The following is a 14,842-nucleotide window of genomic DNA, read 5'->3' on the forward strand; positions in this document are numbered from 1 at the left end:
TGTGGTTTTGTATAAACCTTTATCTGAAGGGACAGTTCCTGTCTCTTGTTCAGACACTAGATAGATGACCTCTAATTTTCATTTCCGGTGACTTTATGACTTTATGACTCTCTGAAGGAGTAATCAAGCATTTGCTGAAGGTGTTGCGGAGAAACTTAGGTTTTGTCTGCTTTTTCCAGCTAGGAAGGAGGGACAGAGGCTGCTGTCCTGCCCAGAGCCGCTTCTCCATAAGGCCCCATGCAGAAGCCTGTGCTCGGCTCAGCTCTGGGTGACTGGGCAACACCAGCCCATGCTCACGAGGCCTCTGCTGCCTCAGCATTTACCTTTATTGTTGCATGCGATCCATTTCATGCGGTCAGCAAAAGTGACTTCTCTCCCGATGAGGTAAGTGAAAACGCGAACCTAACCCGAAGACACAGATGTAACATCATCTATGTGAGTCTCAGATATGGAGTCTGGCACTTTACAGTCTTCATCTTTTCCAATTTCATCTTTTCTTTTGAGCAGAAAAGACCCTTAAGGGAGGCCCAGGTGGCAACATGACTCCCCCAGGCCAAGGTGGCCATAAGGTAGGTACAAGGCCAAGCTCACAGCTCAGTAATTCCGATGCCTTAAAACCACATTCAGGTCCCTCCACCTGAAGACCCTCACACCAGGCTTTTGTGCCTGGGGTTGCCATAATTTTGGAACACCAAATTAGGACATATCTGAATGTATGATTGGGGCTAACATTTGAATGTGGGTTATTTCATCTGCACCAGGAGAACTCTCCCCTTGGTAGTGGCAGAAGCTTCCCTCCCAGCTCGTCCCCTGCCAGGAGAGTCACCTTGCGGTCTGGCCAGTTATACTTCTCGAACACTGGCTCGTAGTCCTCCACGGCCCCGTCAGTGATCAGCATGATGGCCTGGTTGCAGAGACTCCCTTGCCTGGCCTCTTGGAACTGTGTGGAGAAGGGGAGGTCCATGACCACAGGCCAGGCCGCTTCTCTGCCCCCACCATGTCATCAGCTGCAATACCTGCTGCAGGATCTGGAAGGCTTCGCTCAGGGCTTGGTTCACGACCCCCACTCCTTTGACCATCAGCTCATCCACCAGCTGCTTGAAATGCTATCAGAGGCAAGGTGCAGAGAGGCATCAGTGGGCAGGGACCTTCATCTCTGCTCCCAATTCAGGAGGCCATTCAGGGCTACTTCCCAGAAGGTCATGCTCACAGGGCCCACATCTCCACCAGGCAGCCAACTTGATGGGCTGGATCCCTATGATAGATGTTTCTCAAAGGCCCTCAAGATAAACCAAGAGAGCGTGAGTGTTCTACTACTGGGAGGAAACGCCAAGTGTGAGTCCAGCCAGAGGGGAGGACAATCCTAGGACAAAGGCAGGGATGACCTTGACCTCAGCATCCAGGCTCAACCAGGGGTGCTCATTTCATAGCAGAAACTACGGAGATCCCAGGGACTGAGGCCAGACTTCAGAGGAAGTCAAACTTTAATTCCTCAGTCACAGAGGGAGTGATCTGTGACATGCAAAATCTCTCTCCAAAAAATTGTTGCCATGTCTTCTCCTCCCTTGGTCTCTTACTGAAGAAAAGGACTCAATCCAAAGGGTTTGAATTTGTCTGCCTTTGAGGGAAGCTACTCATGAAGACTGACACAGCAGAAAGGCCCAGGTGGGAAGCAGAGGGGGAAACCGAGTCCTGGATAATTCAGAGGGTGAAAACCCAGCCCCAGATACGTGAGATTCCCCAAGTGGTGAGGTCTCTGTTTGCTCACTGTGCTCTGCTAAGCAGCAGCATCGGGTGTGTCTGCATGCAAAACCACCTGCTTGCTCTGCTCCCAGTGGGAGCCTATGGGAGTGAAGGAAAGGGGCTGTGGAAGCAGACTCCCCCAATCCTGACAGGAGCAGGGGCCCAAAGGCACCAGGCCACAGGTGGACACTCACCTCTCGGTTGTCTCGATCTGCCTGGACGAGGATCCCTTTAAAACAAGGCTCGATGTAATGGACATAGTCATTGTACTGCAGATGCAGTGGGGAAGGGAAGGGAGAGAGGAACAAACCAGTCAGTTTGGGGATCTGGGGCCCAGCAAAGAGCTAAGGCAGCTCACAGCAGGGTCTGGGGAATGGGTCACCAAGTCACCTGTGTAATATCATCTTGGGGAACTCAATGCTTTTGGCAATTTTTCTGAGTAGAGAGAACAGGGCTTTAACTTTAAAAATCTTCCTGCAAAGCCTAGTCTGCCTGAGTGATATCCATCTCCTAGGGTTTATGGAGAACCTACAGTTACTGACAGAATACCTTTGCTGTCTTCCCCCAAGACTAGAGATGTCTTCCTCCAGAATCCCAGAGCCTGCCATGGACAGACCCCTCCCCACTGTGCCTGAGTGGGGAGATTAGAGATTGTGCCCTTTTTCTCTTTGGCTGCATCAATGAAGAGGGTCCTTTAGCAATTAATGGGGGGTGGGCAGAGGGAGAAAAATGCATTATTGCTGCTTTCATCTTCTTAATCACCCTGCTTCCCCCTAGTTAAGATACAAATCCTCAAGGTGTTCCTAATCTGCCGCCTTCTTGCAAAGAGGGGCAGAAAGGGGAGATAGTGGGGACAGCGCCGCAGAACTGGGTAGGTGTTCTGGAAGAATATTAGGAGAGAATGTCCCCCGATGGTGACTCCCACACCAGCTGGAGGTACTAGGCAAGAAGGTAGGAGGGAAGTCAGGCTTTGAGAGTCAAGAACTATCTCACTGTAGTGCACGTTGGACCTGTTCTGTGTCTGTGCTGTCACTGCTATGGGTCAGAGGGAGAGGCCAGCATGGAGGGCCATGGTGGGTAAGCTGCAGGTGCAGGAGAACCACTCTGGAAGGGTGGGCATTTGTGCCCCAGTGTTATCATTTTGAAGTCAGACAAATTTGCCTTGCTATTTTTTTAACCAGGTAAGTGAATCCTACTAAAGATAAGAATTGTCAGCAATGGGACAGACTGGAGGAAATTTGGGTCAGCTGTTCTTCAAAGTGATACCCAACCCAGGGTAACTGTTAAAAGGGCTGAACTGGCCAGCCACAGTGGCTCTTGCTTGTAATCCTAGTACTCTGGGAGGATGAGGTAGGTGGATCACTTGAGCTCAAGAGTTTGAGACCAGCCTGACCAGAGTAAGACCTCATCTCTACTAAAAATGAAAAACTGAGGCAAGAGGATCACTTGAGCCCAAGAGTTTGAGGTTGTTGTGAGATATGATGCTAAAGGTGACAAAGTGAAACTCTCAAAATAAATAATAAATAAATAAATGAAGAAAATAATAAATAAATAAAAGGGCTGAACTGAGCCACTCTTTTATTGCATTTTAAATCATTCTCCTAACTTGTATCTCTCCTTTTCTTCTTTCTTTCTCTTGTCTCCCAGTGTGTCTGTGTTTGGGTGTGATAAAGGACATGGAAGAACTGAGCTATGATGAAGAAACCTGGGGCTGTTTCTCCACAGCAGAATGGAGAGCTGTGCTGGCAACAGGTGCGCCTCAAGAGCACATGGGTGCAGCGAGGGCTAAAGTGGGAGCCAGTAGTTCTTAATCTTTATTGGATTCCAGACACCTTTGAGAAACTGATGAAAAATAGAGAAATATGGATGTCCGCTTTTCATATGATTTCAGAAACTTCATGGACCTCTCAAAGCCCATTCTTGGGTTAGGAAGGAGTCTGGGTTAGGAAGGAGTCTCAGCTTCAGAGGAAAGAACTGTACACAGAAGGAGGCATCAGATGGCTGTATATGTAAGTCATTCTCATGGAGATAGAGGAAAGGCTTTTCTAGAGCAACTGAGAGCTATTCTAGAACAGGAAGGCACATTTACCGCAATGATATTAACAAAGTCATTCTCTCCTAGGGTGTCCAGGATGGTAGAGATGGTGTGCTTAGCAATGGCCATCCTCAGTCCCTTCATACTGCCACTCACATCCACCAGAATCACTATGTCCTTGGGAGAAGTAGCAGCTTGGATGTACCTTTAGCAGAAAAGAGAGACAGGCCCAAGATGGTACCAAGGCCAGAACCACTCCCTGACCAAGCATCTCCAGTTATTTCTATTCAGATTCTGGCCCAGTGTACACAAAACTGAGGTCAATGTCCTACCTATTTCAGTTTTATTGTGTCCTAGAATCACTCAATGCAGTTCCAAAGCTATTGGGGTGGCAATAGTTGAGAATATCCCCATTTAAGGCCAAAATCCTGAAGGTAACCCTCACTCTCTTTGATTTAGACCAGCCAGGGGTCCCTGAGGGAAGGGGGAGAACTGGGATTCACCCTCATATTCTGCCCCAAATCTGCTATAAAAGGGGCATTGAGAGTGAGGAAAACCTAATAGCAGGTTCACTGGGAGACAGCTCAGTATTCTGGAAGATTTGGGCTGGGAAAAATGAATATAATCAGTTTTAGGGAAAGGGCAGCTGTAGAGGAAAGAAAGCAGGAATAGAATTTACTCTGTGTTAGATCATGGTTCTACACACCTGAAGTCTTGAATGGTGGTGGGGAGAGGGAAGGGAATAGAGGAGAACCAGGCAAAACCCAACAGCTATAAGACAAATGCCAGGACCAAAGACATTTCCCCTGTGAGCTCTTACCAGCCGCGATTTCGACAATCAAATGTAATGACTCCATTCTCATCAGGTGTCCATTTTATACCTAGGGAAATAGAGGTTGGTTCTTTTACTACCTTGGAGAGGCCTCCCCAGACCCCTGGCTAGGTGCTGACTCCTAGAATGGCCATGACCCCTAAGGCAGAACAGATATGGACTTGGGCAGTAGGGCATGGACCACTGGAACATAACCAGTAAACTGAGGCAGCAAGGAAGTAGATACCTACCATCTAAACTGCCCAGATCCAGAGATGGGTGTACTTTCACAGGTAGGACCCCTTGTGTGGTGCTTGGGACTCATTTGTGAAACTAAACCTCACATTAAATAGTAGAAGGGGAAGCTTCAGGGAGGTGTGGCATTTAACAACCCTTACCTAGCCAGCAAAGTGTGGACAAAGTGTTGAGAGAAGCAAGCGCTCTGACTTCTAGCTCACTGTCTGTAGTTTAAGCTCAATAACACTCATGATCTTTCTGCTTGGCTGGGCTCTGAGAAATGATTTGGCTATATGACTGTAAGCTCCTTGAAATATTTTTAGATAAACATAAGCCAGAGGAGTTTATCACTGTTCCCCACTGTAAAGGAACATCTGGAGGTTTACTTCAAGAAGGAAAATGATCTGGGAAAGACAGGCTGAGATGCCTGAAGGAATGGCAAAGAAATAAAATGGAAAACAAGTGCTTAATTTGGAACCAGCAATATTTATATCAGATAATAGTAGTGTCTGATCTGTGGGAATGAAAATTTTCAAATATTAGATGACAATAGAATACAAGTCAGGATGGGAGGAGCAAATAGAAGCACAAAAGTTCTAAAATCCTTTATTAATGGAGATGACAGACTTAGACACTCAAATATAGGAAGCTCAGAAATCTCTAAGCAGGTGCAATTAAAAAATTGCACATTATAGTCAAATTGTGAAAACTCAAAAACAAAACAGAATTTTAGAAATAGCAAGAGAAAAGCGTCTAGTCATTTACATGAGAAACCCTATCAGATGAATAGCAGATTTCTCAGCAGAAACTTTACAGGTCAAGAGAGAATGAGATGGTGTAATTATACGTTCAACATACTGAAAGAAGAAAAAAAAATCTGCCAAGCAAGAATATTACACCCAGAAAAGTTATCCTTCATAAATGAAGGAGAAATAAAATCTTTGCTAGATAAGCAAAAGCTGAGGGAATCCATCAGCATTAGACCGGCCCTATAAGAAATGCTTATGGGAGTCCTACACCCAAAAGTGAAAAGACAACATTTACCATCACGAAATGCATAAAAGTATAAAACTCACTAGTAGGGCAAACACAAACAAGGAAGAGAAAGGACTCAAAGATTACCATTACAGAAACCCACCAAAACCCAAATGATAAGCAATAAGAGAAAAATAAAGGAACAAAAAATGTCAAAACAACCAGAAATCAGTTAATAAAATAGCAGGAATAAACCTTCACATATCAATAATAACCTTGTGTATAAATGGATAAAATTTTCCAGTTAAAAAGTATGGATTGACTGGATGGATTTAAAATGACCCAGTAATATGCTGCCTACAAGAAACACATCTTACTTGTAAAGACACAAATAGACTAAAAGTAAAAGGACAGAGAAAAACATATCACATGCAGGCTCAGAGCCTGTAGCTCAAGCGGCTAAGGCTCCAGCCACATACACCAGAGCTGGCGGGTTCGAAGCCAGCCCAGGACCTGTCAAACAACAATGACAATGACAACCAAAAAATAGTTGGTCATTGTGGCAGATGCCTGTAGTCCCAGCTACTTGGGAGGCTGAAGCAAAAGAATTGCTTAAGCCCAGGAGTTGGAGGTTGCTGTGAGCTGTGATGCCATGGCACTCTACTCGGGGTGACAGCTTGAGACTCTGTCTCAAGAAAAAAAAAAAAAAAAAGGAAAAAATAATATCACATGCAAAAGGAAAGCAAAAATGAACAGACTTATATCAGCTAAAACAGACTTTAAGTCAAAAACAGTAAAAAGAGACAAAGAAGGTCATTATATAATGATAAATGAATCAATTCAACAAGAGTATACAACAATTCTAAATATATATGCACTCAACACCAGAGCACCCAGATATATAAAGCAGATATTATTAGATCTAAAGGAAGAGATGGACTTCAATACAATAATAGTATACAACAATAGTTAGAAACTTCAACACCCCACTCTCAGCATTAGACAGGTCATCTAGATAGAAAATTGACAACAAAGCATTAGATTTAAACTGCGTTTTAGACCAAATGGACCAAGTAGGTATTAATAGAACATTTCATCTAACAGTTACAGACTGTTCTCACCAGCACCAACATTCTCAAGGACAGACCATATGTTAGGATACAAAACAAGTCTTAATAATTTTTTTCAAATCAAAATTCCAAGTATCTTCTTAGACCACAATGGAATAAACCTAGAAATCAATAACAAGAGGAACTTTGGAAACTGTCAAGATACACAAAAATCAAACAACATGCTCCTGAATTGCTAGGGTCAAGGAATATATTAAGGAGGAAAGCAAAAAATTACTTGAAACAAATGAAACTTGAAATGCAGCATACTAAAACCTATGGGATATGGTAAAAGCAGTTCTTAGAGGGAAATTTATAGCAGTAAATGCCTACATCAAAAAAGCAGAAAACTTTCGAAAAACAAGCTAAAAACATACTACAAGGAACTTGGAAATCAAGAACAAACCAAACCCAAAACTAGTAGAAGGAAAGAAATAATAAAGATCTGAGTAGAACTAAACAAAATAGACTTAAAAAAAAATAAAAATATCAATGAAACAAAAAAGTTTATTTTTTAAAAAAATAAAATGGATAAACTTCTAGCTAGACTAATCAAGAAAAAAAAAAAAAGAGAGAGAGAGAAAACCCAAATAAAATCATGACTAGAAAGGGCAATCTGACAACTTTTACCACAGAAATAAAAGAGCATCAGAGATTATTATAAACAACTCTGCTCTATTAAACTGGAAACCTAGAGGAAATGGATAAACTCTGGACACATACAGCCTACCAAGATTGAGTTAGGACTAAATAGAAAACTTGAAAAGACTAATAATGAGCAATAAGATTGAATCACTAATTAAAAAAAAAAAATCTCCAAAAAGAAAAGTCTAGTACCCTGTTTCCCTGAAAATAAGACAGTGTCTTATTTTAAGGTGTGCTCCCAACAATGCGCTAGGTTTTATTTTCAGGGGACGTCTTATCGGTCCTGTAAGTAGGTCTTATTTTCGGAGGATGTCTTATTTTCGGGGAAACAGGGTACCAGATGGCCTCACTGCCAAATTCTACCAAACTTTCAAAGAAGAACTATCCAAGTGTCCTCAAACTATTCCCATAAGTTATAGAGGGGGGAATTCTCCATAATTCATTCTCCCAGGCTGGCATTACCCTGATACCAAAACCAGATGAGGATACAACACAAAAAGAAAAATGCGGGTGGCGCCTGTGGCTCAAGGAGTAAGGCACCAGTCCCATATGCCAGAGGTGGTGGGTTCAAACCTAACCCCAGCCAAAAAAAAAAAAGAATAATGCAGGTCAATATCCCTAATAATTTAGATGTAAAAATCCTCAAAAAATAATAGCAAACTGAGTCTAATAGCCCAACAAACAAATAATGCACCACAATCAAGTTAGACTATGTTAGGAATGCAAGAATGGCTCAACATATGCTAATCAATAAATGCGATACATCATATCCACAGAATAAAGGACAAAACCCATATGATCATCTCAACATATTCAGAAAAGCATCTGATAGAATTCAATATCCCTTCATGATAAAAACTTTCAACCAAGTAGGCAGAGAAGAAACATACTACAGAACATATATGACAAACTCATAGCAAATATCACAATGAGTTTGGGAAAAAATGAAAGCCTTTCCTTTAAGAACTGTAACGAGACAAGGATGCACACTTTCACCACTCCTATTCAACATACTACTGGAAATCCTATCTAGAGCAATTAGGAGAGAAAAGAAATTGGAAAAGAGGGAGTCAAATTTGTCCCTTTTTCCAAATGATACGGTTTTATGTCTAGTAAAACTTAAAGACTCCACCAAAAAATTCTTAGATCTAATAAATAAATTCAGCAAAGGTGCCAGATACAAAATCAATGTACAAAAAAATCAGTACTCTCTATATATACCAATAATGAACTAGATGAGGAAAAAATAAAGAAGGCAACCCCATTTACAACAGATACTGATAAAATACCTAGGAATAAATTTAACCAAGGAGGTGAAAGACTTTTACCAAAAAAACTGCAAAGCACTGATGAAAGAAATTGAAGAGAACACAAATGGAAAGACATACTCACTCATAGATTAGGAGAATTAATACTGTTAAAATTACCCAAAACAATCTACATATTTAATGGAATCTCTTTCAAAATATCAATGTCATTTTTCACAGAAATAGAAAAACAATTCTAAAATTCATATGGAATCAAAAAACAACCTGAATAGCCAAGGTGATCCTGAGGTGGGTGGGGACCCAAAAGACAAAAAACAAAACTAGAGACATCACACTATTTGACTTCAAAATATATTGCAAGGCTATAGTAACCAAACAGCATCATATTAGTATAAAAATAGATGTATAGAGCAATGGAATAGAATAGAGAATCCATAAATAAGTCCATGTATTTACAGCAAATTAATTTTCAACAAGGCACTAAGAAAACATATGAAGGAAAAGACATCCTCTTCAATAAATGGTGCTGGGAAAATAGAATTTCCATATGGAGGTGAATGAAACTGGACCCCTATATCTCACCACATAAAAAAATTAACTCGAGATGGATTGATGACTTAAATGTAAGACCTGAAACTCTAAAACTTTTAGAAGAAAACAAGGGAAACGCAACACGGAAACACATTGTTCTAGCCAAAAAAGTTTATGGTTAAGACCTCACAAGCACAAGTACCAAAAAAATAGACAATTGGGATTATATATTAAACTAAAAACTTACATGCAACAAAAAAACAATCATCTTTTATATATTGTTGGTAGGAATGTAAATTAGTACTACCACTATGGAAAACATTATGAATATTTCTCAAAAATCTACAAATACAGCTTTGATATATCACAATACGTATGATGCAACAATCCCACTACTGAGTATTTATCTAAAGGAAAAGAAATCAGTATATCAAAAGATACCTGTGCTTCCAGGTTTCATGCAGCACTATTCACAACAGCAAAGATATGGAATCAACCTAAGTATCTATCGATGGACAAATGGATAAAGGAAATGTGGTATATATGCACAATGGATTACTATTCTGTCATAAAAAATGATACCTTGGCATAGGCAGCAACATAGATGAAACTGTAAGTCATTATGTTAAGTGAAATAAGCAGGCATGAAAAAACAAACATTGCATGTTCTCACTCTTAGGTAGGAGCTAAAGACATTGATCTTACGGAAGTTAAGAGTATAATAATAAATACCAGAGGCTGGGAAGAGTGTGTGGGTTGAGGATGGGGAGGTGAAGAGAGGTTGGTTAATGGATACAAATATACAGTTAGAAGGAATAAGTAAATTCTTTTTTTTTTTTTATTTTTTTTTTTAATAGAGACAGAGTCTCACTTTATGGCCCTCGGTAGAGTGCCGTGGCCTCACACAGTTCACAGCAACCTCCAACTCCTGGGCTTAAGCGATTCTCTTGCCTCAGCCTCCCGAGTAGCTGGGACTACAGGCGCCCGCCACAACGCCCAGCTATTTTTTGGTTGCAGTTCAGCCGGGGCCGGGTTTGAACCCACCACCCTCGGTATATGGGGCCGGCGCCCTACCAACTGAGCCACAGGCACCGCCCAGGAATAAGTAAATTCTAATACTCAATAGCAGAATTCGGTTACAATAGTCAACAGTTTTATATCGCATATTTCAAAATAGCTGGAAGACTTGAAATGTTCCCAACATATACAACTGATAAATACTCAAGGTGATGGACGCCCTAAACCCTGACTTAATCATTACACACTCTATGCATGTAACAAAATATCATATATACCCTATAAATAGGTACAAATGTTTTGTATCATTAAAAATAAGATGATAGCACATTCAAATATATTAACACTTACAATAAATGTAAAAGTGCTTAACTTGCCAACTAGCAAAAGAGACTGCCAGTTGGACAAAAATTTAAAAGTTACATTTTTAAGAGATATAGCTAAAACAAAATCAAAGTAAAGGGATGGTAAAATAGATATATTAGCTAAATACTAACCAAGGCTGGTATCGCTCTATGAAAATCAGACAAATGAGACTTAAATTAAGTGATATATGGGTTAATGAAGGTCAAGAAACATAAAATCAGCAAAGATGCAGAACATTTAAGCAACACAATTAACAAGCTCGATCTAACAGCATTTATAGAATTTTTCATCCAACAATGAGAACAGCCATATTCTTCTCAGGCACACGTGGCATATTTATAAACATCCTAGGCTATTAAAATAAATTTAAATTAATTTCACATAATCAGTACTTCCTCTGACCACAAAGCAATTGAATTATAAATTTATAACAAAAGGTAAATATACAATTCCTATATATCTGTAAATTAAAAACATACTTTTAAACAATTAAATTATCAAATAAGGTATCACAAGGAAATTTAAAAATATTTAGAAGCAAATGATAATTAAAACACTACCATGACACCAAATCATAGGCAACAAGATTTGAAAACGATAAATTAAGAATCAACAGAGTGAAAAGGCAACCCACAGAATGGCAGCAAATATTTGAAAATCATATATCTGGCAAGAGATTAATATCCAGAGTATGTAAAGAGCTCCCATGACTCAACAACAACAAAAAAGCAAACATCTCTATTTTCAAATGGGCCAAGAACTTCAGTAGACATTTCTCTAAGATGATATGCAAATGGTCAATAAGCACATGAAATGATGCTCAATATCACTAATCATTAGGAAATGCAAATCAGAATCACAATGAGCCCACATCTCATACCCATTAGGATCTCATACTGTTAGAAAAAACTGAGGAAAAAAACAGAAACTCCAGAAACAACCAAACTCCAGAAATATGGCAATGTATGCACTGTTGCTGTAAAATGGTGCAACTGCTGTGAGAAATTGTATGGTGATGTCTCAAATAATTGAAAATAGAATCACCACTTGAGTCAGCAGTTCCCCTTTTAGGTATATACCCCAAAGAATTGAAGGCAGGATCTTAAAGAGATACTTATACACACATGTTCATAGTAACCTTATTCAAATGGCCAAAAAGTGGGAGCAACCAAGTGTCTACCAATAATTGAATGGATAAACAAAATGTGGTGTATATGTAAAATGAAATATTATTCAGCCTTATAAAGGAAGGAAATTATGATACGTGTTACAACATGGATGAATACTGAGGGGATCATACTAACTGAAGTAAGTCAGTCACAAAATGACAAATGCTGCATGATTCCACTTAATATGAGGTATCTAGAGTAATTAAAATTATAGAGAAAAAAGACAGATAAATGATAGACTTAAATGAATAAATTTGAAAACTCAGATGAAGAAATTCTCAAATGGAGAAATTCTGAATAAAAGTATTTCATCAAATTTTAAAACAAATAGAAAACTGCATTAGCGTTACAAGCATTCAGTAAATTGAAGTGGTAATTTTATATTTCTATAAAGAAAAATCAGGCCTGTATGGTTTAATAGATAAATTTTATTAAGGAAAATATCATTATAATCGTATTAATATGCTTCCAGAAATCAGAAAGAGGGAATACTTGCAAAATTATTCTATGAAGGTAGTATAACTTTGAAAACCTGACAAGAACAGTACAGGAAATAAACATTACAGGAACATTTCAATTATAAATATAGATGCAAATATCTTTTTTTTTTTTTTTGTAGAGACAAGAGTCTCACTTTATCGCCCTCGGTAGAGTGCTGTGGCATCACACAGCTCACAGCAACCTCCAATTCCTGGGCCTAGGTGATTCTCTTGCCTCAGCCTCCTGAGTAGCTGGAACTACAGGTGCCTGCCACAACGCCCGGCTATTTTTTGTTGCAGTTTGGCTGGGACCAGGTTTGGACCTGCCAGCCTTGGTATATGGGGCCAGTGCCTTACCGACTGAGCCACAGGCACCGCCCCAGATGCAAATATCCTAAACAAAAATATTAGCAAACCAAATCCAGCAAGTCATAAAAACATAATTTACTATAATCAAGTTAAGTCTTTCACAGGAATGCAAGAATATGTTAACATCAGAAAATTCAAGGCCTGGAGCAATGGTTCATGCCTGTAATCCTAGCACTCTGGGAGGCACAGGTGGGTGGATTACCTGAGCTCATAGGTTTGAGACCAGTCTGAATCAGAATGAGACTCCCATCTCTAAAAATAGCCAGGTGTTGTGGCAGGTGCCTGTAGTCCCAACTACTCGGGAGGCTGAAGCAACAAGAGTTTGAGGTTGCTGTGAGCTATTATGCCATGGCACTCTACTGAGGGTGACAAAATGAGACTCTGTCTCAAAAAAAAAAAAAAATAGGAAGAAAAAAGAAAATTCAGTATTTAAATGGGCAAAAGGCAATATTCATTTCACAGAAGAGGAAATACATATAACTAATAACATGTAAAAGAGATGCACAACTTAATGAGTGATCCAGAAAGGGTGGTACCAGAACACAGTGAAATGCCATTTTATCCTAAAAAGTTTTTAACAACAAATTCTAAAGTTTAACAATATGCAGAGTTAGAAAAAACATTCATTGATAAGATTTCTTATTCATTGCTTGTGGGAATATAATTAATGCAAATATTTTGGAAAACAACTTGAAATTTTCTCTTAAAAGTTATATCCATATATCTTAGGACCTAGTAATTCTATTCCTAAGTGTATATCCCAAATAAACTCTCATAATATGTCTTAAGAGATATGTGTAAGAATGTTCATAACAATACTGTCCATAAACATAAAAAACAAAGAAGAAAAACAAAAACTAGAAACAACCCAGATGGTGTCATGAGGATGGATAAACCATGATATATTTACCCCAAATAATAAATGACAACCCACGTGAATTTTGGTAGCACAATATTGAATGAAAAATTAAGTTCTAAATTTTTATGCATTAAACCAGCTTTACAAATTTTAAAAACAAGCAAACGAGAGAGAGAATTCTAGAAGATGGTAGAACACCAAGAAGCTGTATCCTTACCTGGATAACAATTGCATTAGTAGAATCTGCCTGATATAACTACTTTGGGTAACTATTTTGGGATTCTGAAGTTTATTAAAGGCTTACAACTTCCAGCTGGAAGTCTTGGGTAGTAAATTGCAGTTAATTTCTGCCAATTTCAACTCCTAGCACAGTACAACTTCTTACCCCCCAACTCTGTGGAAGGCAGCCATGCATGTGTTTTTGGAGCAGCCTGCACACAACTTTCAGGGACTAGGGTGGGCAAAAGAACCCTGTTCTCCAAATAATGAAGGTTGGGGTTCTGATTTCTGATTGCTGCTTCTGATCACAAAGGTTCTGATAAAGAAGTGGTTGACCGTTGTTGTTGTACCTCTTCCTATTGTTGCCAGCCCCTCTCCCTCTGGCTAGTGTTAATTCCAGAAAATGTAAACAGTTCTTGCCCCCTTTCCTCCTTTCATTTTTCTCTTTTTCCCTTTCCGTGAGCCAGACATTAAAGACTAGAACATTCACACACAATTGCATATAGAGAGAAAATTATAAAGTGATCATGCATACCCAAGGAAAGGCTCAGAAAAGACCTTGACTTTATACCTCAGGCTCAGAGGTAGCAGAAGTAGCAGCACAGAGAGAGCTTACAACCACCACCACCACCACCATCCCCACCAATAATGAAAACCAGAGAAGGAGAAAGAATCTGATTTCCAGAGTTACTACACCATTATATCCAAGCATTCAGTTTTCAACAAATAAATCACCGGGCATACCAAAAATCAAAAACAAAACAACACAAAACAAACCCAGGAAAGTATGGCCCATTCAAAGTAAAAAAAAAAAAAAAATCCACAGAAACTGTCTCTGAAATATAGCATATGATAGATCTCTCAAAGAATTCAACGAGTATCTTCAAGATGGTCAAAGAACTAAAGAAAGATGTAAAGAAAGTTACAAAACAATATATGAATAAACTGGAGGTAAATCTAAAAAGAAATTCTGGAGATAAAAATATAAATGAAATTAAAAATTTGCTAGA

General features: G+C 39.4%; 1 protein-coding gene across 1 annotated transcript in view; it reads right to left on the minus strand.

The window, feature by feature from the left end:
• The window catches only part of CACNA2D4 (calcium voltage-gated channel auxiliary subunit alpha2delta 4), a 127,539-nt gene that overhangs the window by 94,746 nt on the left and 17,951 nt on the right, over positions 1-14,842 (minus strand). Inside the window, exons 7-12 of the mRNA XM_053557545.1 lie at positions 4,599-4,659; positions 3,833-3,983; positions 1,938-2,012; positions 1,017-1,106; positions 827-940; positions 324-402 (exon numbers count right to left, since the gene is read on the minus strand). Of these exons, the coding sequence (XP_053413520.1) occupies positions 324-402; positions 827-940; positions 1,017-1,106; positions 1,938-2,012; positions 3,833-3,983; positions 4,599-4,659 (570 nt within the window). The remainder of the gene's footprint in view (positions 1-323; positions 403-826; positions 941-1,016; positions 1,107-1,937; positions 2,013-3,832; positions 3,984-4,598; positions 4,660-14,842) is intronic.

The sequence above is a fragment of the Nycticebus coucang genome, chromosome 12 (assembly GCF_027406575.1).
Source record: "Nycticebus coucang isolate mNycCou1 chromosome 12, mNycCou1.pri, whole genome shotgun sequence".
In the NCBI taxonomy this organism is placed as follows: Eukaryota; Metazoa; Chordata; class Mammalia; order Primates; family Lorisidae; genus Nycticebus; species Nycticebus coucang.